At 35.7% G+C, this 26,688-nt stretch overlaps 2 protein-coding genes across 14 annotated transcripts; both read left to right on the top strand.

The window, feature by feature from the left end:
• LOC123229165 (pentatricopeptide repeat-containing protein At3g22470, mitochondrial-like) lies at positions 1-26,688 on the top strand. 13 transcript variants are annotated; one of them, XM_044654791.1, is made up of 6 exons: positions 179-314; positions 508-674; positions 780-816; positions 887-2,101; positions 26,065-26,288; positions 26,371-26,688. In XM_044654791.1, exon 4 carries the CDS (start codon positions 938-940, stop codon positions 2,021-2,023), a length of 1,086 nt encoding a protein of 361 aa, XP_044510726.1. In that variant the 5' UTR covers positions 179-314; positions 508-674; positions 780-816; positions 887-937; the 3' UTR covers positions 2,024-2,101; positions 26,065-26,288; positions 26,371-26,688. The 13 variants fall into 13 exon arrangements, with proteins under 13 accessions (XP_044510720.1, XP_044510718.1, XP_044510719.1 ...); XM_044654796.1 differs by having other exon boundaries at positions 780-859; positions 936-2,101; XM_044654793.1 differs by lacking the exons at positions 179-314; positions 508-674; positions 780-816; positions 887-2,101 and adding exons at positions 22,944-23,277; positions 23,588-23,637; positions 23,743-23,779; positions 23,850-25,064 and having other exon boundaries at positions 25,917-26,288.
• On the top strand, positions 7,395-8,329 carry LOC123228752 (polygalacturonase-like). The gene is made up of 4 exons (XM_044654211.1): positions 7,395-7,569; positions 7,786-7,965; positions 8,031-8,182; positions 8,270-8,329. Exons 1-4 carry the CDS (start codon positions 7,395-7,397, stop codon positions 8,327-8,329), a joined length of 567 nt encoding a protein of 188 aa, XP_044510146.1.

Here is a 26,688-nt window from a genome sequence, read left to right as displayed (position 1 = left end):
GTCCCTGTACATTTCGCGTCGCACAAATCTCTTTACGGCCGTTCACCAAGGAATTTCAAGCTCCCTCCCTTCACAGATCCCCTCTTCGAAAATGTTTCTTAAAACTTCAATTATTTCCCTTAAATCATCTTTGAATGTTAGATTTTCATCTTCATTCATTCCTTCGTCACTGAAATCAGCCAAACGCACCACTACTATTAAACACCTTTCTCAACTTGATAATTTCCTCCATGTAAACTGCAAGTCGGGTAGCTTTTCTCTTGATGAAGCTCTTGATTCTTTCGATTACATGATTCATATGGACCCCACTCCTGGTATGTCATCTTTCAGTATTTTGTTTTCTGCACTTATTAAGAAAAAATATTACGATGAATTCCTTGTGATATACACGAGGTTCGTTTCAGCTGGGTTGTTGCCTAATTTGATTACTTTGAACATTGTTATTAATTGCTTATGCAAAATGGCCCGGGTTTCTGACGGTTTTGTGGTTTTTGGGAGTATTTTTAGGAGGGGTTTTTACCCTGACGCTGTGACTTTGACTAGTCTGATTAATGGTCTTTGTAAGGAGGGCAAAATTAAGAAGGCGATTGAATTGTTTAGAAAAATGGTTTCTGTTGGATGTAGGCCTGATGTGGTTACAGTTGGGGGTTTGATCACCGGCTTGTGTCGAACAGGTAATGTCACTGTTGCCCTTCAGTTATTTGATGAAATGAATAATGGGAATGGTGAATTTGGTGTCATTTGCAAGCCTAATGTTGTTTGCTATGCTGCTATTATAGATGGTCTTTGCAAATATGGGTTAGTAGACAAGGCGAAGAAACTGTTTTCAGAAATGAAGTCCAAGGCTGTCAATCCAGATGTGATTACTTACAACACTTTAATTTATGGATTGTGTAATACATCTAATTGGGAGGAGGCTAAAACTTTATTTGCAGAAATGTCGGATGAAGGTGTAAAGCCTAATGAGGTGACATTTACTGTGGTTATGGATGAACTTTGTAAGAATGGGAAGATTGATGAAGCCAATGGATTGCTCCAACTAATGATAAATAGAGGTATTCACCCCAACACAATTACTTACAATGCAATTTTAAGTGGTTATTGCTTGGCAGGTAGAATTGAGGATGCAAGAAAACTATTTGATTCCATGGAAAGTAAGGGGTGTGAGCCTAATGTTTTTAGCTTCAATGTTTTAATGGATGGTATGTGCTTGGCAAATAAAATTGATGATGCTAAGGAATTGTTTTCTTTGATGTTGAGTAAGGGATGCAAACCTGATGTAGTTAGCTACACTACGTTGATCAATTGGTATTGTAAGAATCGAAAAGCTGATGAAGCTATTTGTGTTTATAAGGAAATGACCTCAAAGGGAATTCAGCCAACAATCGTTACATTTAACACCTTGCTAAAAGGTTTTTTCATGTATGGTAAAGTTGGACATGCAAAAAAGCTATTTGGTGAGATGCAACTTAGTAATATTCCTCCCAATTTAATTACGTATACGTATAATATTCTTATTGATGGGTTTTGCAAAAATGGTTGTGTTTTGGAGGCTGTTGAACTGTTTCATTCTTTAAGAAACGGAAACATTCATCCTGGCATCTTTACTTTCAATAGTCTCATTGATGGTTTGTGCAAAACAAGAAGACTCAATATTGCTTTGGGACTATTTAACAGATGGCGCAATGAAGGATTTGTTCCAAATGTTGTGACATATAACATTCTGTTGTATGGACTTTGTAAAGAAGGGAAGTCGGAGATGGCAAGTAATTTGTTATCAGATATGGAACAAAACGGTTGTGCTCCAGATTTCATCAGTTTTAGTACTCTTATGTCTGGTTTCTTGCAAAATAATGAGACTTCAAAAGTGGTAGAACTTCTTCACAAAATGAAAGAGAGAAATGTAAAGCCAGATGCATCCACGGCTTCAATTATTCTAGATTTACTACAAAGGTATAGAAACTACAGTGAAGTCCTAAATTTGCTACCAGTGTTCTCTAACCAAGAACCTACGGATAGTTGATTGTCAAGTAACTGCATTTTCTGAGGGAGTACAACTTATCACAAGAGTCTTGCCAGATGTCAAAGTTTCTATGTAAAGGTTTGTGCCAACATAGTAGTGCTCAATAGGAAATATGAAATTTCGGTCTCCTTATTAGGGAAAAAAAAAATCAGTCAACCAAAAAATATCCATGTCAACCTTAAATTGTGCATGTTAACCAAGAAATATCCTGGTCATGATTTCTAAATTAAAACAAAAGTCTAAATTTAAATGGTATTAAAGGTTGGACCTGTTTCTGTGTAAGAGAATGCAAGTTAGGTTTTTCTATTGGAAAATATGAAATTTCAGTCCCTGTATTTAAAAAAAAAGAAAGTTTCAATTTTTTTTATTCAAAAAACTAATAGTTCGGTACATTCAAGTGTTGTTATTTCTAAACTAAATCGTTATATTTTATTGACTGCAATCCGCATTTCAATCCTGTTAATCTGAGTAAAGTTGCAAGATGAATAGTCGATGGTGAATTTTGCATCCTTATCTATGTTCAGTCTAGTTTCTCTCCTCATTTGCAAAACCCATGATACGTTAATATTCAAACTCAATAGTATGGTAGTCCGCTTGAAGTCTATTATTTATTACAGTATCAGAATTCCTGAAGTCATTAGTACTAGTATGGTTGAGTCTATGTATTTTTTCATGTTGGATTAACATGTTTCATGATAGCTGTTAGATTATTTATTTGAACACCAAGTAATGAATTATTTTGTGAACTTAATTAATTCTAAAATGATATTAAATTAGTGTAATGATACTCAACCCAAGTTATTCCCAGATTATAATCCATATCTTCATTTTTTGGTGGTTTAGCGTGACCATCAAGTTGCTATTAGTATGTGGCTGACACATCTTTGTTTCTAACAAGTGCATTTTTAATGTTATCAAAGGTTGTAGATGGCTTCACATTCAAGGTTGTTGATTAAAATGATGTGATTGAACCAATAAAGAAATCGTATGAACTCTTTTGCAAATTATAATTGGATGGTGAAGAAGACTGAGAAAGTGTGTGCTTATTGTGTGTTAAAAAGAAGTGTGGTTATAAAGTGATGTGTAAGTTTACAATACTGGTTTCTGGGTGTCATTTTTAGTAATATTTTTTTTTTCACTTTTTAAATTTTTATTGATTTCAGGTGTCATTTTTGTCATTGAATTAATGGGTTTATTATATGTGTGGGATTGTTTGTCATCAGAATCTTATAAGATTTATCTAGGAAGTCAAGATGAAACAGTGAGGTTTTGGTATTGTCTCTTTGTCTAGCCACGATTGTTCTTTGGGATTACTTGGTTTTTGATTTGTTGGTATTTAGAAAATTTCTTAATTCATTGATTATTTGATTTGTTTCTTTAATAAGGACTGAAATTAATTTATTTTTTATATTATTTTAGACTTTTTTTATTAGGGGCATTTAAAACTTTTGATAAAAGATATGTATTAGATAACAAAACTAAGGGTGTAAACAACGTTGAGTCGCTTATGACCTAGATGTCTTAAGTTAGGTTTGGCTTGATTTAAGTAAAGTCAAGTTTTAGCTTGCCACTCGAGTTCGAACACTTGAGCTAGAGGTTGATGTTGGTTGGCTCACTAAGCTGATGACTTAACTCGAGTAAAATATCAATATTTTACTAAAATTTTCAAATCTTGCATTTATATTCCAAAAAAATTATTTTTTATTTTTAAATATAAACGGCAATTAATAAATATATAAATTATGAAATTTATAATATTGTTTTGAAAGTTAAAGTGTTTAAATGTAATTTTTTAAGTCAAGATCAAATCAATCTTCTTGTCTCAAGCTTGAGCTTGAGTTCTCCTTTAATGTAATTAGGTGGAGCTCAAGCTAGGCACAACTTTACAAGGCTCGGATTAATTACACCCTTAAATGGAACTGAGTAGTGTTACTTAGTTTCAAGGATTATATTGTCGTTGAAAAATCAATGTGTCTTGAATTTGACCAAGTGTATATCTATCTCTAAGTATGTACCTCCTAGAAATTTTTGATGAGAGTGTGCAAAACACAGTTAAAACCATAAAACTAAATTAAGCCATTCAATTTTTTTGGTAGTTTGGTTTGAGTTGGGTTGAAAAAAAATTGGAAAATGGTTTACAATTTGGGTTTTGGTTTAGATAGTTTTGAAATTGAACGAAACCATAATTCTTTTTTTTTTTTTTGGACAAAACGACGTTGTTTTGTCCCCTTTATAACAAGATAAAATATAAATTGGTCAATTTCCACTGTGTCATAATTGACATCACTTTCCTCTCGACATCATTCTCTCCTTGCTCGAAGGTTGACGTTTCTACACTGATTCTGTATGAGAGGTTGTAAATTATCCCTAAACAATATTGTTGCAAACCTGAATGATAGGCCCTCCTAGTTAAGGGTTTTAACAGCGCTCAGCAGCTCCTTCAGCAGGTCTTTCAGTAGGTTCTAGGCATAGCTCCTTTCTACAAATTCACAATCCCAGTTCCTTTCCAACAACAATCCAAACGACATCACCAAATCTCTCACAACAGTAAGGGAGACGGGAGATAATCACATACATAAACTCACTCTCATTGTTCTTTTTATCAATTATACTTGTGCCATGTTTGTAATGAGATTAAACAGAGCAGTAATCATATTTCATTTCATATTCATAATGTGAAAAATAGTTACAACAATGTTCCAAGAATGTAATAATAAGTTCCTCTGGAAATTCAAGAATCCACAAAAGGTGATAACAAAAGCAGCAGAAACAGAAACAGAAAATGAACAATAGTCCAGAGATAGTGGGTTGCGAGAGCTAGCACCCTCCCACTATCTCTACCTACCTAGTAACAATATTCTGAATAATAATTTCTGCCCCCCCTTTCCTATTCCAAGCATTTCCCATTATACGTGCAGCCTTCTAATCGTAAATGGACCCCACCACTAAGGATTTTTCTCTGAATTCTGAGAAGGAGGTTTCAATTAATTTCAATTGCTTTTGTGAACTGTCCAAATTGCCCTCACCCATTTGGTCTTCATTTTTGCTCTTAGTTGGGCTATCTTCTTCACCTACTGAGCTGCCTTCTAGATTTTTGCCTTTGGGCCTACAGTGGTAGACTTTTGTAATTAGATTCCCAACAAATATCTTCGTTAATGGGAATCTCATTTCCTAGAATTTGTTTGGGTTCTAAGATCGAGTCAATTCAATCGGTTCAGGTTTAACACTAATTAGACGTTTCTCCAATTTTCCACTTATACCTTTTGCGACATCAAACCTCCACATCTTTATAATCATGATGTTTTGATTTAAATTTGTAGAAAAATGATTATTTCAATATGAATAAGCAAATGCTGCTAATGTCGGCAGCAAGAGCAATCAACTACTCCCAACAATAGTAGCCTGTGTCTACAATACATAAATAATAATATTCTTGTCTCTCTAATTTATTTATTCAACCAATGTATAATTTTTGCATTTAAATACTATCTTAATTAAATATTTCGTCTAATAAAATATTATGTTAATAATATTATTATTATTAATGTTATGATTATTATAATTATTTTTATCATCATTGACTAATCCTAACAAAAGCTTTTAGCCTCGTTTTTCAGTGGTGCACTTTTGATTTTCTTATCGGGACCAAACAAAACCATCTTGTCTCGAAAGCAAGAATAGATACGAATCGGATTGAGTTTAAATACTTTTTAGTTTAAGTTTGATTTGAATAGAAAATGTTCTAGTTTGAGTTTTAAACCCAAGTTTTTCGAGCCAAAATCAATAGTAGTTTAAGTTTGATTCAAATAAAAAATGATTTGGCTTTATTCATGGTTTGATTCGATTTGAAATTGTAATTCAAATTAATTATTTGAATTGGTGATTTAGATTTGTAACTCATTAACAAAACAATATTATTTTATCCAAACAATAAGTAAAATCATTTATTCAAACTGAATTGAGTTATAAATTTAAACCTTCAATTCGGACTATGAATTCAAACTGAACCGAATCTTGAATTCAAATAATCGATTTAAATAATAAATTTAAACTGAACTTGAGTCAAACTGAACTAAACACCTTCTATTGTATACCCAAATTGTCCATTTGCATGCAGGTTATAGTGTTTATATACTTATTTTGGTTAAATGGTGCTTAAATTTGAGAAATTATTGTTTAGTCTCTTTCAGAAAGAGAGCAAATATTTTGGTTATAGTTAATATTTGGTTTTGATTTATGGTGATGTTGGTTGTGAAGGGCTTTCCATATGGGAAAAGGCAAGTAACAGAATCGGTTGCAGCTTGTGAAGGGCTTCATTTATAGGTAACTGATCTAGGGATGACAACGGGGAAAGGCGGGGAGGGGATATCAATCCCCGTCTCCGTCCTCGTAGGGGATATCAATCCCCGTCCCTGCCCCGTCCCCATTACGGGGATAACAAATAATCTCTGTCCCCTCCCCGCGAAGGAAAATCTCCTCCCCATCTTCGTGGGGAAAAATCCCCTCCCCATCCCCGCTTGTCCCCGTGGGGAAAAATCCTCTCCCCATAACCATAAATATAAATTTTAATTCATTTATGTATTTCAATAAATAAAATAAATCATATTTTCCCAAAATATCACTTGTTACAAGAGCTACAAAATATTCATTGTTATTTTAGTTCAAATACAAAGTTTGCACAAAATTTAACAATATGCAATAATCAATCTTTTCATTAGTAGCTCTTTATGTATGTGATTTAGGGTAATTTTGTAATAACATTAAATTTAACACTTTTCATTCACTTCAATTGATTTTATCAAGTTTATAATTTGTTTTTTTTTGTAAAACCTGGTGGATTGACTAACTAAGTTTTGAAGTTAAAATATAATTAATTTGGTGCATTTACATTTTATGATAATGAGATTCTGGGGTTTTTTTAATATATTAGATTAATAATTCAGAAATTAGTAAAAGCTAATAATTGATAATTCAAAAATTAGTAAAATTAAAGCTATAGTTTTAATAAATCATAATATAAAAATTTTTAGAACTTAATAGTTTATAAATTATTATATTAATATATTATATTTAGGGGGTGGGGTGGGGTGGGGTGGGGATGGGACGGGGTGGGGAGGGGAGGGGAAGGGAGGGGAGGGACGGGGCGGGGACATATGTATCCCCGTCCCCGACCAGTCCCCGATTACAGAGATTTTTTTCGTCCCCATCCCCGCCCCTTTCTCCTTTTTTATCGGAGAATCCCCTCCCCGTTAGGGTTGGGGAGGGTCGAGGCCTCTAAAGTCGAGCCCAAATTGCCATAGCAAATGGGAAGAGTGATGACAGCAAGGTCAGCAAGCTATTTGTCCCACTAGGGAAATACTTGATTAGTTCAATGGTGTTTGAAGGTCCATGCAAAGGTCCAATTAATTTTGCTGTGAAGGGATTTGCGAAGGCTTCTGCTGACCTTTCAACATTGTTGATAAGAAAATATGGATTGGCTTTCGATACCTCAACAAACTTTACCCTCGCTGGAGGTGGAATTTTCCTTGGCCAAGGACAAACTGCATGTAAACAAAATGACTGCCACAAAACTCCAATGTGTGAGCTTCCAATGTTGAGTACTTACATCAATTATATGCCTTACATATCCCCTCTTAATACTTAAAACACTAGATTTTTTCAACGACTCAACAATTGAAGAAATAAAATCTATTAATAGCAAGAAAGTTCATATCAACGTTTTTGCCTGCCACAACTCGAACCTAAAATCCATCGATTCTCAGCACCTGGGGATAGTCCCAACACTGATGGAATTCATATCGGGTCATCAACTGGGATTAAGATTTATGATTCACTGATAGGAACTGGTGATGATTGTGTATCACTCAGTCCCGAAAGTGAAAACATTCTTGTCTCCAATGTCGTATGTGGACCAGGACATGGTATTAGTGTTGGTAATGCTGGTAGTGTTGGAAGGACTCCCAATAAGAAATTACTGGTTTGACAGTGAGAAATTGCACCTTCACAGGCACCGACAATGGTGTAAGAATCAAGACATGGCCCGACTCTTATGAGGGTGTACTTTCCAATTTCACATTTGAAGACATTGTCATGAATAATGTCCAAAACCCCATTGTTATTGGTCAAGAATATTACCCATATAATGCTTGTAACAAGAAGGTATATGAACACAATACTAATCGTTCACGGTTGATTTCTCAAGTAGTAATGTGACTAAACTAATTTTTTGCTTATCAATTTGTATAGGTTCCCTCAAAGGTGAAGATCAGCAGCGTGAAATACAACAACATTCGCGGCACTTTGTAACATCCCTCCCTAGAAGTACTACCCATCAAAGGAGAAATGTTACGAATTAATATTCGGAGCGTCTATTTTTTTTTCTTTTTTAAAAATACTTTAAAATAAACGCATCATTAAAAGTGTTTAGGAAGTATTCCAAGAAAACTAAAAATCTGGAAGCGAACAAAAGATGTATATACTCATATGAAGACTCATCTGAAAGTATCTGAAAATAGGGAGTAATCATATGTAACTGTACCATAATCTCAAAAGTCAAAAGTCCATAAGAACATGCTACTGTATGCATGTAATATAAACCAGAGATAACATGCTCCAGCTGGATCTACCTACGCTGACCTGACCCTGCCTCGCAGCTACCTCGATCACCTGTACCTGCAGTCAGGAAAGAAAAGGGAGTGAGTGATAAGAACACTCAGTAAGGGGAAAAATTAAGTAAACTATCCTTTTTTCCTGTTCTAACTCACTTTTGGGACTCAACCCCACATCCTAACCTCTATAAGAGATTGAGGGGGTAATTTAGTTCACTCTTTACTATTTGGGTCATACTTTGTCCCATCTGGTGTCTATTTAATACTTTCTGGAAGCTAACTATAGGGATTTAGCACTTTTTTTTAAGCTCAAGCTCTTTTTCTTTCACTACACTATTTCTGACTCTGAATTAAGCTCTACTGCGAGCATGCTCTACTGCGAGCATGCTCTACTGCGAGCGGACCCTACTGGGGGTCTATGTCCTACTACGGACGTGTCCTACTGCGGACGTGCCCTACTGCGGACGGTGTAGTGTAAAGTGCCCCCTCATAGTTTATAGCATACATACGGGTCTTATATTTTACTAAATTTGCTTCCATTTAATTTTATTCATAACTCACCAGACATTACTCTTGGGACGACCCCTAAATCTTGAGTCCCAAATTCTTTTTCTTATTTTTCTTTCTTTTTCTTTCCTTCTTTTCTTTCCTTTCCTTTCCTTTCTTTCCTTTCTTCTTCCTTTTCTTTCTTTCTTTCTTTCTTTCTTTCTTTCCTTCTTTCCTTCTTTCTTTCCTGCCCAGAATTGCAAAACACTGTTCACAGAACAGTCATTTAACAGGGCAACCTTCTTTTTCATACAATTTAACATCCCAAACGGTTTCTAATTCATACAAGCTATATATCATTGGAAAGAGGATTCAAAGAGATTTCCAACGACCTATAATAGCACTCATAATCCAATAGATAAGGCAGTCAAAACGTGAGCTAAACTCAGTGATAAATTTACGAAATACTGTTCACAGAACAGACATTTAGCAGGGCAGCATACTTTTTATACAATTTAACAGCCCAAATGGTTTCTAATTCATACAAACTATATATCGTTGAAAAGAGGATTCCAAGATCTTTCCAACAAGCTATAATAGCACTCATAATTCATTCAATCAGGCAGTCAAAACAGCAGATAAAGTCAGTGGCAAAAACTGCCTCCCCTGTTTTTCTTTAGTAAAACAGTCCTTTCGGTTTATACAATCTTTAACAGTCCAAATGATCTCTAATTCATACAAGCTATATATCATTGGAAAGAGGATTCAAAGAGCTTTCCAACAAGATATAATAGCACTCATAATTCATTCAATAAGGCAGCCAAAACATGGGACGAACTCAGTGGCAAAAACTGTAAATATTCTGTAACTTTCTGCCATGAACAAAATCACATACATAGACATCCCAAATGGCAAAACAAAATTCCTCAACATCAAAATCAACATATATAATATAGATCTAAGGAACCAAAACCCTAAAACATGTCACATATCAAGGAGGAAACCCCTTACCTTGCTTTAAGCCAAATCTTTGAAAGTTGGCTTCCTCCTCTTTGTTTTGCTTCCTTTATCACCAAGATCACTTTAAATCAATATCAAAACACTCTAACATATTCACATAACATGCATATAAACATAGATAAAAGAAGAAGGAAGGAGATCTTTGGTTACCAAAGCTTCCAAGTGCTTCCTTTTCTTTTCTTTTCTTTTCTTATCTTCCAACTCCCTCAAATCCTTCCTTTTTCTTCAAGAAAGCAAAGGAAAAAACATGAAAAATGGTGGCTGCTGGAGTTTATTACGGGAGAAGATGTAAAATGATGGAAAAGTCTTCTCTTTCTCTTTATATCTAAAGTCTTATCTCTTTCTCTTTTTCTCTTTTCCCTTTTTGCCCTTTTTTGCATTTATATATATTTATTTATGCATATATATATATATAAAGCACACCCCTACATATATATATTTAAAATGAGAAAAATCTCAAAACAGGGTCAAAAGACATAATTACCCCTGGAATATACCTGAGGGTATTACAACTCTCCCCCCTCACAAAAATTTCGTCCTCGGAATTCACAAAAAACAACTCTGGATGCTTCTCCTTCATGGTTTGCTCCATTTCCCAGGTAGCCTCCTCTGTCTTCTGGTTTGTCCATAAGACTTTTACTAAAGGAATCTGTCGGTTCCTTAGTTGTTTAATTCTTCTGTCAAGTATCTGAATCGGTTTTTCTTCATAACTAAGGTCTTCTGATAACTTAATATCTTCTGTATTCACAACCTGGGAATGATCACCAAGACATTTTCTTAACGATGAGACATGAAATACATCATGAATCCGGTCCATACTCGCTGGTAAGGCTAATCTGTAAGCCACTTTACCAACTCTATCAAGTATCTCATATGGACCAATAAATCTGGGAGCTAGCTTTCCCTTCTTTCCAAATCTCATCAAATGCTTGAATGGAGCAACCTTTACAAATACAAATTCACCTACATTGAATTCCAAGTCTCGGCGTCGATGATCTGCATAGCTTTTCTGTCGATCCTGAGCCTGTTTTATTCTCTGCCTGATCAGTTGGACATCATCAATCATTTTCTGGGTCAATTCGGGCCCAAGGGATCGGGATAACACATCTCTCTCTCCTATCTCATCCCAGTGAAGAGGAGAACGACACCTCCTACCATATAATGCCTCATAAGGTGCCATCTGAATAGTCGTCTGGTAGCTATTATTGTAAGCAAACTCCACCAAGGGCAACATTTCTACCCACGTGGCTTTATGATCTAGGCAACAAGCTCTCAACATGTCTTCCAAAATCTGATTAACCCTCTCCGTCTGACCATCTGTCTGAGGATGATAGGCTGTACTAAATGCCAAATTAGTACCCAAGGATCTTTGGAGACTCTTCCAAAAAGCTGATACAAATCTTGTATCACGATCAGATACTATGGTCCTGGGTACACCATGTAATCTAATAATCTCCCTAACATATAATCTCCCCAACTGATCTGTGGTAGTAGTATCTTTGATGGACAGGAAATGAGCTGACTTGGTTAATCTATCAACAATCACCCAAATAGCATTACATCCATTCTGAGCTCTAGGGAGTCCACTAATGAAGTCCATGGAGATATGCTCCTATTTCCATTCTGGAATAGGTAGAGGCTGAAGTAACCCTGCAGGTCTCTGGTGTTCGGCCTTAATTTGCTGACAGGTGAGACATCTAGTAACAAACTCACCTATATCCTTTTTCATGCCTGACCACCAAAAATGTCTTTTTAAATCTTGATACATCTTTACACCCCCAGGGTAGGCAGTGTAAAGAGAACTATGAGCCTCTGTAAGAATTTTCTGTCTCAAATCAGTTATCTGGGGAACATATACTCGATCTCTGAATTTGAGAATTTTATTCGATACTTGAAAATCTGTCTCAAGACCCTCTTGAACCTTTTGAAGTTTCTGTTGACACCATTCATCTTGTGTCTGAGCCTCTCGAATCTCATCTAGGAGAGTGGATTGAATCTCTAACCTGGTGAGGGCCCCAATCACAAGCTCAATTTGTTCTCGGTCCATCTCTCTCTGAATTTCTCTCTGGACCGTCAATTGTGATATCATTACATTTCTACTGAGGGCATCTGCAGCTACATTAGCCTTGCCTGGATGGTACTTAATATCACAGTCATAGTCTTTTACTAACTCGAGCCATCGCCTCTGTCTCATATTTAACTCCTTCTGAGTGAAGAAATATCTGAGACTCTTATGGTCAGTATAAATATTACATTTTACCCCATACAAATAGTGTCTCCAGATTTTTAAAGCAAAAACCACCGCTGCTAACTCCAAATCATGAGTGGGGTATCGAGTTTCAAATTCTTTCAATTGTCTTGAGGCATATGCTATCACCTTGCCTCGCTGCATCAACACTGCTCCTAAACCACCGTGTGAGGCATCCGTGTATAAATCATACTCAACTCCCTCCTCTGGAAGTGCTAACACAGGAGCAGTAGTCAATCTTCTTTTCAATTCTTGGAAGCTTGTCTTACAGGCATCTGACCACTGAAATGGCATTGCTTTCTTCGTGAGGGTTGTAAGAGGTCTAGCTAATCTGGCAAATCCTTCCACAAACCTTCGATAATACCCTGCCAAACCCAGGAAACTACGAACCTCTTTGACTGTCTTTGGTCTCTGCCATTCAACTATTGCCTCAATCTTACTGGGATCCACTGATATACCCTCTGCTGAAATCACATGCCCCAAAAAGGTAACTCTATCTAGCCAAAATTCACATTTCGAGAATTTGGCATACAGTTGTTTTTCTCTCAATCTCTGGAGGGTAAACCTCAAGTGTTGTTCATGCTCCTATCAACTGCAAGAATATACTAAGATATCATCAATGAATACCACAATAAATTTATCCAGGCAGTCATGAAATACCCTATTCATCAAATCCATAAATACTGCAGGGGTATTTGTCAATCCGAATGGCATCACTACAAACTCAAAGTGGCCATACCTCTTTCGGAAAGCTGTCTTGGGTATATCCTTCTCTGTCACTCTCACCTGGTGATAACCAGATCTCAAATCTATCTTGGAGAAGACCACGGATCCCTTCAACTGATCAAATAAATCATCAATCCTGGGTAATGGGTACTTGTTCTTAACTGTGGCCTTATTTAGCTCTCTGTAATCAATGCACATTCTCATAGACCCGTCTTTCTTTTTCACAAATAAGATGGGAGCTCCCCAAGGAGAATGGCTCGGTCTGATAAAACCATGATCTAATAACTCTTGAAGGTGCTTTTTCAATTCTTGTAACTCGGCAGGGGCCATTCGATAGGGTGCTCTTGAAATAGGTGCTGTGTCAGGTGCCAACTCTATGCTAAACTCAATCTCTCTCTCGGGAGCTAATCCCGGTAGCTCACTTGGAAACACATCTGGAAACTCACGTACCACTGGTGTTTCCTCAATAGTTGGGCCTGACTCAACTTTGCTCACTATATGAGCCAAATATCCTGTACACCATTTTTTCAACATTTTACTAGCTTTTAACATACTGATCATCAGACTCCGGATATGACCTTCACCGAACTCGAATTGATCTCCAGAGTCTAGGTTAAATCTCACTTTCTTCTTTTTACAATCAATTTCAGCTCCGTATCTCCCCAAAAAGTCCATCCTTAAAATCATGTCAAAATCTGGCATTTCGAACACAATCAGGTCCACTAGTAACTGTCGACCCTGAATCATAATACTCTGTCCTAGTAGCATCATCTCACTAATGACTGACCCCCCATCCGGTAACTCAATCATAATCCTCTGGGCTATTCTAACAGGTTGCAACTTTAACCTCTCAAGTAAACTCTTGGCTATAAAACAATGAGTAGCCCCACAATCAATTAAAACATAAATAGGAGTATCAAGATAGAGAATCTGACCCGTGACTGCTAATGGGTTAGCCTCTGCTGGGCCCTGAGTGATCGTATAAACTCTGGCTGTGGCTCCTCCTATAGGCTGCTGCTGCTCTACTCTCACTGGGGCAGCTGTGCAGAAACGAGCAATATGTCCAGGCTGACGACATCTGAAACAAACTGCCTGACCTGTCAAACACTCTCCTCTATGGTGCTTCCCACATTTCTGGCAAGCTGGTATCTCAGGTCCTCTTTGTTTCTTTCCACTCTTCCAGTTCTTTTTCATGCCTCTGAATTGGAGAGGTCGTTTACCTTTCCTGTCTCGCTCTGGAGGAGGGCCTCTCTGTACTGAAGTTGAACCACTACTCACCGGGGGAGCTGGCATGGTAGAAAGAGGTGTAACTTTTTGCCCTGTAGTCTGACCAAACCTCCTCCTAACAAAAACCTCTGCCCTCAAAGCTCTATCAAGGGCCTCTGCATAAGTTCTGGGTGGCTGCGCCCCGGTCATAACGTCTCGAGCTATCTCTGGATCCAGCCCGTACACAAACTTCTACATACGCCCCATTTCTGTGCTAGCTATCTCAGGGGCATACTGGGACAATTGATTAAACTTTGTGGAATATTCTTTTACAGAGTCTATCCCTTGCACTAGACTGATAAACTCCTGGGCCCTGATACAAGTAACATCGGCGCCCCTGTACTCTGCCTCGAATCGACGCTAAACTCTGTCCATGTCATTTCTGAGACATTGACCGTCTCCCTGACTAAGTTTCACCATATTCTTGCCCCTGACTTGAAAAGATAAGTGGCATATCTCACTCTTTCTTGGTCAGTCATGTCAAACAAGGCCATGACACTCTCTACTGATTCTAACCACTCTTCAGTTGCTATTGGGTCCCTTGCACCATCAAATTTTTGAGGTTGGTGCATACTAGGGAGGTTGAAAATAGGATGTAATTGAGTCCTCACTAGGGCTGCTGTAGATGCTGAAGTAACCTCCCTCACATCATGCCCCTGGATTGGCGGCGTATGAGCCGTCTCACTTCCCTATGTAGGAGCACCTTTGTGCTCTCTCATCATCTCTCTGAAAATCTCTCGCACATCATGTGCACTGAGTGCCCCCTGGGGTACCTGAGGGGCTGCTCCTTCATTTTGGCCCCTCTGAGAGGGATCTACTGGTGTTTGACTCATAGGTCCTGAAAATGAACACATTAGTTTCATAAAACTCAGCAGGTATAAATGAAAACTTAACTTACAGTGATCGGCTGCGAGGGTGGTCAGCGTGGCTGAAGAGTATTTCATCTCTGTGTTACTTTGATTACTCCATTTTGTTTTAGAAAACATCTTTTGGGTTCCAAAATCATGCTCTGATACCAACTGTAACATCCCTCCCTAGAAGTACTACCCATCAAAGGAGAAATGTTACGAATTAATATTCGGAGCGTCTATTTTTTTTTCTTTTTTAAAAATACTTTAAAATAAACGCATCATTAAAAGTGTTTAGGAAGTATTCCAAGAAAACTAAAAATCTGGAAGCGAACAAAAGATGTATATACTCATATGAAGACTCATCTGAAAGTATCTGAAAATAGGGAGTAATCATATGTAACTGTACTATAATCTCAAAAGTTAAAAGTCCATAAGAACATGCTACTGTATGCATGTAATATAAACCAGAGATAACCTGCTCTAGCTGGATCTACCTACGCTGACCTGACCCTGCCTCGCAGCTACCTCGATCACCTGTACCTGCAGTCAGGAAAGAAAAGGGAGTGAGTGATAAGAACACTCAGTAAGGGGAAAAATTAAGTAAACTATCCTTTTTTCCTGTTCTAACTCACTTTTGGGACTCAACCCCACATCCTAACCTCTATAAGAGATTGAGGGGGTAATTTAGTTCACTCTTTACTATTTGGGTCATATTTTGTCCCATCTGGTGTCTATTTAATACTTTCTGGAAGCTAACTATAGGGATTTGACACTTTTTTTTAAGCTCAAGCTTTTTTTCTTTCACTACACTATTTCTGACTCTGAATTAAGCTCTACTGCGAGCATGCTCTACTGCGAGCGGACCCTACTGGGGGTCTATGTCCTACTGCGGGCGGTGTAGTGTAAAGTGCCCCCTCATAGTTTATAGCATACATACGGGTCTTATATTTTACTAAATTTGCTTCCATTTAATTTTATTCATAACTCACCAGACATTACTCTTGGGACGACCCCTAAATCTTGAGTCTCAAATTCTTTTTCTTATTTTTCTTTCTTTTTCTTTCCTTCTTTTCTTTCCTTTCCTTTCCTTTCTTTCCTTTCTTCTTCCTTTTCTTTCTTTCTTTCTTTCTTTCTTTCTTTCCTTCTTTCCTTCTTTCTTTCCTGCCCAGAATTGCAAAACACTGTTCACAGAACAGTCATTTAACAGGGCAACCTTCTTTTTCATACAATTTAACATCCCAAACGGTTTCTAATTCATACAAGCTATATATCATTGGAAAGAGGATTCAAAGAGATTTCCAACGACCTATAATAGCACTCATAATCCAATAGATAAGGCAGTCAAAACGTGAGCTAAACTCAGTGATAAATTTACGAAATACTGTTCACAGAACAGACATTTAGCAGGGCAGCATACTTTTTATACAATTTAACAGCCCAAATGGTTTCTAATTCATACAAACTATATATCGTTGAAAAGAGGATTCCAAGATCTTTCCAACAAGCTATAATAGCACTCATAATTCATTCAATCAGGCAGTCAAAACAGCAGATAAAGTCAGTGGCAAAAACTGCCTCCCCTGTTTTTCTTTAGTAAAACAGTCCTTTCGGTTTATACAATCTTTAACAGTCCAAATGATCTCTAATTCATACAAGCTATATATCATTGGAAAGAGGATTCAAAGAGCTTTCCAACAAGATATAATAGCACTCATAATTCATTCAATAAGGCAGCCAAAACATGGGACGAACTCAGTGGCAAAAACTGTAAATATTCTGTAACTTTCTGCCATGAACAAAATCACATACATAGACATCCCAAATGGCAAAACAACATTCCTCAACATCAAAATCAACATATATAATATAGATCTAAGGAACCAAAACCCTAAAACATGTCACATATCAAGGAGGAAACCCCTTACCTTGCTTTAAGCCAAATCTTTGAAAGTTGGCTTCCTCCTCTTTGTTTTGCTTCCTTTATCACCAAGATCACTTTAAATCAATATCAAAACACTCTAACATATTCACATAACATGCATATAAACATAGATAAAAGAAGAAGGAAGGAGATCTTTGGTTACCAAAGCTTCCAAGTGCTTCCTTTTCTTTTCTTTTCTTTTCTTATCTTCCAACTCCCTCAAATCCTTCCTTTTTCTTCAAGAAAGCAAAGGAAAAAACATGAAAAATGGTGGCTGCTGGAGTTTATTACGGGAGAAGATGTAAAATGATGGAAAAGTCTTCTCTTTCTCTTTATATCTAAAGTCTTATCTCTTTCTCTTTTTCTCTTTTCCCTTTTTGCCCTTTTTTGCATTTATATATATTTATTTATGCATATATATATATATATAAAGCACACCCCTACATATATATATTTAAAATGAGAAAAATCTCAAAACAGGGTCAAAAGACATAATTACCCCTAGAATATACCTGAGGGTATTACACACTTCCTCCGCCAAAGTTGCAGTTAATCTTCTGTGTAGCAGATTGAATCCGTGCAAAAATGTGGAGATTGGTGATATCAACTTGGTTTACAATGGCACTGAAGCGGGTCCAACAACGTCTTCTTGTTTAAACGTTGAGCCAATCCTCAAAGGAAAACATATTCCAATTACTTGTGTCTAGGTCTTTTAATCTATAAAACCACAGTAATCGTTTGAGGCATTTACTTGATTCATTCTTATGTATGTTCAACTTCATCAAATCATACATTTAATCCAAAGCCCAACCTTATTTTTTTCTACTACTTTTTTTTTTCAATTCTAAAATGCATGGGACTTGATGAAGTTTTTTCTTTTTTAATGCATATTGAGTGGAACTATTTTGGAACATATTTTACCTAACAATAAGCTAAGTTAAATCAAACTATTCCACGGGGGAAAATCTAGACTATTCTATGCATGCCGTAGTATTAGGTTTTCAATAACTTAAAATATCTAATCCTCCACCCTCTTTGTGCCACGACATTGCTCTTCAAATTCCAAGGCATAACTTACTATGTCTTTTCAATGTCAACACATCACATTCTTGGATGTGGAGTCTTTGAATCCTCTTTCTTGAATATGAGAATCTATTATTTGAAATATCAAAACTGCTTTGTTTTAACTCCAATTTTTAATAGGTTTGATTCTTAGTCACAAAATCTCTTCCATAAAAAACTGTTAGTCCGATTTTTTTTTTTTAGAAATACAGACAGTTGTAATCGTTTCTTTAATAAAAAAAATTGAGATATTTTTTTCTCAAAGTGTCCATTCTCTTTTTTTTAATCTTTTTTAAAATTCAGGTGAAACCTTTCATGGTATCAAAGTTGTTTTGTGACTAGCATTATAAAATGGATTATTCATGGATTTCTTCTAGTTCTACTTTAAAGATTTGATAGAAGCCTCGAGTCTAATGACATTGTATTTACTCATTCAGCCCATATCAAAAGTATTTCCTGTGTTGAGCTTAATTACAGGCAGTTGATCCTAAACTGCTAGAAAAAATTATCATTACTAGTGCGCATAGATGTTTATTTCATTAGTTCGCACGATTTAGAAGAGCATTTAATCGGGTTAGTTGCTTGTTCTTAACATTTTTTAGTTGTTCAAAATGAGTTTATGTCTATTACAATTAAGAAAATGAATCCTGAATTTGTTGTTTGAAAAAAGTGGGGAAAATGACTATTTCCCGCCCATTTTTTAGGTCTATCTCAAACCTATACCCACAGGAGATGAAAAACCCCTTTTCTCACCCATGACCAAACTGCAGTCTAATTTTTCAGTTAGGGATAGGGGTAAAATCGGTATTTTACTGTTTAAAACCTTAAAACTTTAAAATTTCACCATTTCCCCCTCTAGGTTTTAAAAACTAATAACTCAACCCATCCTCAAAGTTTAAAAAATTTAGATTTCACCCCTAGGGTTTACTTCCTTCTCTGGCCACCACCGACGGTCGACACATTCCATTGATCTCCCATCTCTGACTACAAAGGACGACCCTTCGTTGCCTAGATCTGGACGACGAAGTATCATCCATATCTGGAAGAACAGACGAAGCACGACACTTCGTCGTTGCATCAAGCGACGAAGGATGACGAAGCGGTGTCCTTCGTCGTCTGGGTGGAGCGACAAAGAAAGACCTCTTTGTCGTACCATGCAACTAGGAGATGAAGATCCCTTTATCACACCACTGTCGTCGCACTAAGAGAAGGAAAAGGCCGGTGACGATGTCAAAGACGACGTTGGAAGATGAAGTTGAAAAATGGGGGTGAAACTGCTATTTTTTAAAGTTATTAGGGATAGTTACGTTTTGAAAAATATGGAAACCCTAGGTTTAGGGTTGAAAATGTTAGTTTTCAAAATTTAAAAACTTTAGATAAAGGTGAAATGTTAGTTTCTAAAACCTAAGAGGGATGAAAAGTAATAAACTTTATAACTTTTTAATGTAAACAGTAAAATACCGATTTTACCCCTATCTCTAACTGAAAAATTGGACGGTAGTTTGGTCATGGGTGGAAAAAGGGGTTTTTTATCTCCCGTGAGTATAGGTTTGAGATAGGCCTAAAAAATAGATGGAAAATAGTACTTTTCCCAAAAAAGTGTATGTAACATCTCTATTAAAAATATTGTCCTTCAAAGGAGACGTAAGCACATAAACTAAAAAAACATGCATAACACTTAAAAGCATTTATCCATCAAATCATAATTTTAGAAAATTTCATAAATACCTTTCATTCAATTTAGATGCAAAAACATGCAAAGAATTTCTAAATACATAAAGATACTCAAATAATGTGTGTAACAAACCAAGATAAATTCATATATAGCCTTAAACATAAAATGACAAAATACATGATCGGAATGCCCTATACTGAACTCTATGTTGACACTCCTACACTGCAACCATCACAATTGCTCATTACCTAAAAAAACATTAAAAGTATAGGAATGAGTAATAAATTACTTAGTCAGTATTGAGGCTTTACTTAAACTTAATTAATCCCCATTATAACCTTGACTTGCTTCCACTCTAACTTAGTCATTAGGAGTACTCTTCTTGGACTTCAACCTTTAATGACATAGAACTTTCCAGTCCTTTCTTAACTTTATCTTAGGAACACCTTTGGTCCCATACGGTCATCCCAGGAAATACTAAGGTCTCATAACTATGATAACAAAATCTCTTGGTCATCTAAGATACACTCGAAATTTTATACTTAGATGACTTTCTCTCTAGATACTTGAAAACTCAGGTGAAAACACTTAGTATTTTTATGGAGTACTTAAATATGAGTTGATAAAATTAGGTTAAAACATGGATTTGTTACCTTGGTTATGTGAGTAACATACTATACAGTCTCATTTCCTTAAAAACATTATTGTACTGTGATATCATATGTAGGCCCTACTACGGGCTATTTTACCCTTCTATGAATATTATGTCCTACTGACTACAAGCGATGCTCTATTATGGGCATATGTAGAAAGAATCTCATAAGTGTCCTCTCGTAACAACCCACATGAAACATATCTACTACTGAAAGATTATGGTTTAATATGATAACACTGATTGGGATGTGCTCATAGGATGTGTTCATATGTATAAACATACATGCATCTCGAGTCCCTAACTTAATTTAGACTTATAATTAGTTTTCACCCTAATTTTTCTTTCTCTTATGGCCTAACTGTATTGTTACACTCTTTAGGCATGAGTCAATACTACTATATATGATATACATCAATATTATCCTTCGAACAACATTATGAATTTTTGGGTTCATGACTTAGCTCAACTTTACTTTCTTATCGAATGTACAATAGTACATCCTAAGGCTCACAGTCATGTACCTGGTCTCTTGTACATGGTTAACTACTCACAAGCATCCTTGATCATGACACACGTTCTTGTACATAGGCATACACATGTTCCTCATTAATGACTTGGCCTTCCTCTTCATAGTCATGTTGAAACCCTAGGGATATAATCCACTTTTTACTTTGTGAACAACCATATACCCTTTTTGTACAGTCATCCACCATAACCTATTCTATGTGTCACAGAAGGTCATTTGTGTCTTTTGTACGAACATCTACCAATCATCAAAAATTAGAATTATATCAAATCAAATCAAAATTAAAATAAGATTAAATTAAAGTCAGAATCATATCAATCAAAATAAAGATCAAATTGAATTAAATAGTGTTGACTATAATCTTTATTTGTTTATTATGATCTTTCCTTATTAATTTCTACCTATAATATTAGGAAAAAAAATGTTTTTGTATCATCCTGTTCATAACTCTTGAACTCTTAATCAATAATTCTCTATCTATTATACGTTATGCTTTAATAAATGTTATACTTCAATTTTTTTTGTATAAGATTATAATGTTATGCTCATTCTATAAATCATCATTGTTATTTTCAATTAATTACTATATATATATATATATATATATATATATATATATATATATATATAAAAGGCATTTGTTATTTCCCCACACTTTACAGTATAATAAATTTCATAATGGGCAAAAGATTTATTCCCACTCAAGATTTAGTCCATTGACAAAATTATATATGTTAATTTTCAAAAATTTAAATATTTACTTGTTATTCAAATTTGTTAGTTTAATTGTAAATTATTAATTTACCCTTTTTAACATATATGTATACATACACATGAAAAATCAAAAATTGATGAAGGAGTGTATCATTTAGACAACCAACTTTTTCCCCTTGTCCAAGAGTTTCATATTGTTCATATTTTTTCCTCTTACAACTACCCCCTAAGTTTTGAAACATTATACTTTCACCTATGTCTTCGACGAACTTCTCCCTTCATCTTTGGCTGACGAAGAAAATCACGGAACAAGGCTTAATCTTGTTAACTAAGAAAATCAACATTGCCAAAAAAAAACTAAGGAACCAAGCCAACGATCACGTGTGCAAATAAAAAAAAGGATGGTTGGAACAAGATTCGACAAAGGGAGGGAACTGAGCCGATGTGATGAGCATCAATGACCGAAGGAGAGTGTTGACTTTCGCTAGAAAAAGAGTGAAAATATCACCAAAAAAACGTTACATTTTCATCAAGAAACTTTAATAAAGGGGCCAAAAATATTATTGACAAGGGAGAGAGTATCAACAAAATGGAAGTTACATAGTCGGACCGAGAAGAAAGGTTATAAAAATAAGAGAATGTAGTTGTGGGGTGTAACTTTGATTTTATAAAAGTTAAGGGGGTGATGATAAGTTAAAAATAAGAAACCCTAACAAGAGGAAATATTAGTTTTCAAAGCTATGATGGAAAAAAATATGAGTTTTTAAAACTAAGTTAAGGAAAAGGAAAAAAATTTATTTATTTTTTATTACTAAATACAATGACAATTATACTCTTATTATTAATAGATTTAATTAGTAGTTAGGTATTTAAATTTTAAAAGTTAACAAGTGAGACTTTTGTTAGTGGACTAAACCTTGGGTAGAATAACTTGTTTTACCTTTCATAAATCAATCATAGATCATTCTAGAGGTTTCTTATAAAATATACTGAATTAAAAGGAGGTTATCAATTTTATATTTCAAATCATTAGTAATTAATTAAAAAGGATTAAAGTTTTAAATGTTTTATATAAGGGTACTTATGGGTTAGTACTGTTACACTTAATCACAAAAAAGGACAAATCAGTAATTATACATTATTTGCGATGCGTAGGAATAGGACCAAACTTATGATGCGTCTGTCCCTGTACATTTCGCGTCGCACAAATCTCTTTACGGCCGTTCACCAAGGAATTTCAAACTCCCTCCCTTCACAGATCCCCTGTTCGAAAATGTTTCTTAAAACTTCAATTATTTCCTTTAAATCATCTTTGAATGTTAGATTTTCATCTTCATTCATTCCTTCGTCACTGAAATCAGCCAAACGCACCACTACTATTAAACACCTTTCTCAACTTGATAATTTCCTCCATGTAAACTGCAAGTCGGGTAACTTTTCTCTTGATGAAGCTCTTGATTCTTTCGATTACATGATTCATATGGACCCCACTCCTGGTATGTCATCTTTCAGTATTTTGTTTTCTGCACTTATTAAGAAAAAATATTACGATGAATTCGTTGTGCTATACACGAGGTTCGTTTCAGCTGGGTTGTTGCCTAATTTGATTACTTTGAACATTGTTATTAATTGCTTATGCAAAATGGCCCGGGTTTCTGACGGTTTTGTGGTTTTTGGGAGTATTTTTAGGAGGGGTTTTTACCCTGACGCTGTGACTTTGACTAGTCTGATTAATGGTCTTTGTAAGGAGCGCAAAATTAAGAAGGCGATTGAATTGTTTAGAAAAATGGTTTCTGTTGGATTTAGGCCTGATGTGGTTACAGTTGGGGGTTTGATCACCGGCTTGTGTCGAACAGGTAATGTCACTGTTGCCCTTCAGTTATTTGATGAAATGAATAATGGGAATGGTGAATTTGGTGTCATTTGCAAGCCTAATGTTGTTTGATATGCTGCTATTATAGATGGTCTTTGCAAATATGGGTTAGTAGACAAGGCGAAGAAACTGTTTTCAGAAATGAAGTCCAAGGCTGTCAATCCAGATGTGATTACTTACAACACTTTAATTTATGGATTGTGTAATACATCTAATTGGGAGGAGGCTAAAACTTTATTTGCAGAAATGTCGGATGAAGGTGTAAAGCCTAATGAGGTGACATTTACTGTGGTTATGGATGAACTTTGTAAGAACGGGAAGATTGATGAAGCCAATGGATTGCTCCAACTAATGATTAATAGAGTTATTCACCCCAACACAATTACTTACAATGCAATTTTAAGTGGTTATTGCTTGGCAGGTAGAATTGAGGATGCAAGAAAACTATTTGATTCCATGGAAAGTAAGGGGTGTGAGCCTAATGTTTTTAGCTTCAATGTTTTAATGGATGGTATGTGCTTGACAAATAAAATTGATGATGCTAAGGAATTGTTTTCTTTGATGTTGAGTAAGGGATGCAAACCTGATGTAGTTAGCTACAATACGATGATCAATTGGTATTGTAAGAATCGAAAAGCTGATGAAGCTATTTGTGTTTATAAGGAAATGACCTCAAAGGGAATTCAGCCAACAATCGTTACATTTAACACCTTGCTAAAAGGTTTTTTCATGTATGGTAAAATTGGACATGCAAAAAAACTATTTGGTGAGATGCAACTTAGTAATATTCCTCCCAATTTAATTACGTATACGTATAATATTCTTATTGATGGGTTTTGCAAAAATGGTTGTGTTTTGGAGGCTGTTGAACTGTTTCATTCTTTAAGAAATGGAAACATTTATCCTGGCATCTTTACTTTCAATAGTCTCATTGATGGTTTGTGCAAAACAAGAAGACTCAATATTGCTTTGGGACTATTTAACAGATGGCGCAATGAAGGATTTGTTCCAAATGTTGTGACATATAACATTCTGTTGTATGGACTTTGTAAAGAAGGGAAGTTGGAGATGGCAAGTAATTTGTTATCAGATATGGAGCAAAACGATTGTGCTCCAAATTGCATCATTTTTAATACTCTTATGTCTGGTTTCTTGCAAAATAATGAGACTTCAAAAGTGGTAGAACTTCTTCACAAAATGAAAGAGAGAAATGTGAAGCCAGATGCATCCACGGCTTCAATTATTCTAGATTTACTACAAAGGTATAAAAACTACAGTGAAGTCCTAAATTTGTTGCCAGTGTTCTCAAACCAAGAACCTACGGATAGTTGATTGTCAAGTAACTGCATTTTCTGAGGGAGTACAACTCATCACAAGAGTCTTGCCAGATGTCAAAGTTTCTATGTAAAGGTTTGTGCCAACATTGTAGTGCTCAGTAGGAAAATATGAAATTTTGGTCTCCTTATTAGGAAAAGAAAAATCAGTCAACCAATAATAATTCCCCCCCTTCCTATTCCAAGCATTCCCCATTGTATAGGCAGCCTTCTAACTGTAAATGGATCCCACCACTAAGGATTCTCCTCTGAATTATGCGAAGGAGGCTTCAACTAATTTCAGTTGCTTTTGTGAACTGTCCAAACTGCCCTCACCCATTTGGTCTTCACTTTTGCTCTCAGTTGGGCTATCTTCCTCACCTCCTGGGCTGCCTTCTGGATTTTTTCCTTTGGGCCTGCGATGGTAGACTTTTGTAATTAGATTCCCAACAAATATCTTCGTTAATAGAAATCTCATTTCCTAGAATTTGTTTGGGTTCTTAGTGCTGAAACGTTAACTAGTATTGTGTGTTTCTAAACTCCACGTTTTCTTGTGATGTTGATGTTCAACTTTTGAGTGTCCCACTTCATTAGGAACATACAAACTCAAGTTCTGGTGTAGAAGCTCAACTACCAATCATTCTTTTTTTTATTTTTTTTCGGCTAAGTACCACTGACCAATCTTTGGTAATATGATTGTTTGCAATCCAAAGTTCCAGTGTAACATTTTGAGTGAATGTTGGATTTATTTAAGTTTTGATTGAGATTCTTAATTATTGTTGATGAATCTGTGAATGTATCCCAGGATGCCAATCATAGGTTGTTTCGTCCAAGTTGGTATGTCTAAATTCGATTTAGTAGTATATATTGTCACCTTTATTAAATGAGTTGGGATGACTTGGGCCACATGAAATGTGTCTCACTCATCTCTGGTCTAATGTTTCATCAGCTTGGCAATTGCTTAAGTCGCTGATGGGAAACCCACATCAAAGTGGGCTAACCTAAATCCAGGAGTGCTTGCTTAAGTCGTTGTTTCTGACGGGTGCCTATTATTGTTTTCAGAGGAATTTCTTACAAAGATGTTTCTAAGGTTGCAGGTGGTTTAGCACTCAGGGCTGCTGATTGAAATGATGCTATTGAAGCAGTGAAGAAATTGTATTAACTCTTTTGCAAATATTAATCATATAGTGAGGAAGACAGAGAAAGTGTGTGCTTATTGGGTTGAAAGGAAGTGTGGTTATGGAGTGATGTGTAAGTTTTGCAATCCTGGTTTCCAACTGAGGGTTTTAGGTTGTTGAAGTAGCATGAAGGCCAGTTGAAGGTACAATCAATTTTATTTAAGATCTTTTTCTTTTTTCTTTTTTAATTTTTGTTTATTTTTGGTGTTTTTTTATTATGAGCAGTTATGTGTGGGGTTGTGTTGCCATCGGAATCTTTTAATCTTTATCCGGGAAGTCGAGATGAAACTGTGAGGTTTTGGAATTGTCTCTGCATCTGGCTGCGATTGTTGTTGGTACAAAGAAAATTTCTTAAGTCACTGATTATTTAATTTGTTTATTTTATAAGGGTTGAAATTATGGTAGTTTTTATATTATAGAATTTTTTTGTTAGGAGCATTTCAACCTATTATAAAAGATTATGTATTAGATAACGAAATTTTCATTGAAAAATTATTGTGTCCTGAATTTTACCAATGGTAAAATTGTCTGAGTATTTGCCTC

The sequence above is a fragment of the Mangifera indica genome, chromosome 11, assembly GCF_011075055.1.
Source record: "Mangifera indica cultivar Alphonso chromosome 11, CATAS_Mindica_2.1, whole genome shotgun sequence".
Taxonomy (NCBI): Eukaryota; Viridiplantae; Streptophyta; class Magnoliopsida; order Sapindales; family Anacardiaceae; genus Mangifera; species Mangifera indica.
Note: the sequence above shows the minus strand (reverse complement) of the source record. Positions and strands in the feature narration are given on the sequence as shown.

Excerpts from the sequence above, each read along its gene's own strand:
- LOC123228752 (XM_044654211.1), top strand. The coding sequence starts at position 7,395 with ATGGTGTTTGAAGGTCCATGCAAAGGTCCAATTAATTTTGCTGTGAAG. Across the intron at positions 7,570-7,785 it reads TGGCCAAGGACAAACTGCAT|CACCTGGGGATAGTCCCAAC; the intron begins GTAAACAAAATG and ends ATCGATTCTCAG. Across the intron at positions 8,183-8,269 it reads ATAATGCTTGTAACAAGAAG|GTTCCCTCAAAGGTGAAGAT; the intron begins GTATATGAACAC and ends CAATTTGTATAG.
- LOC123229165 (XM_044654783.1), top strand. The coding sequence starts at position 92 with ATGTTTCTTAAAACTTCAATTATTTCCCTTAAATCATCTTTGAATGTT.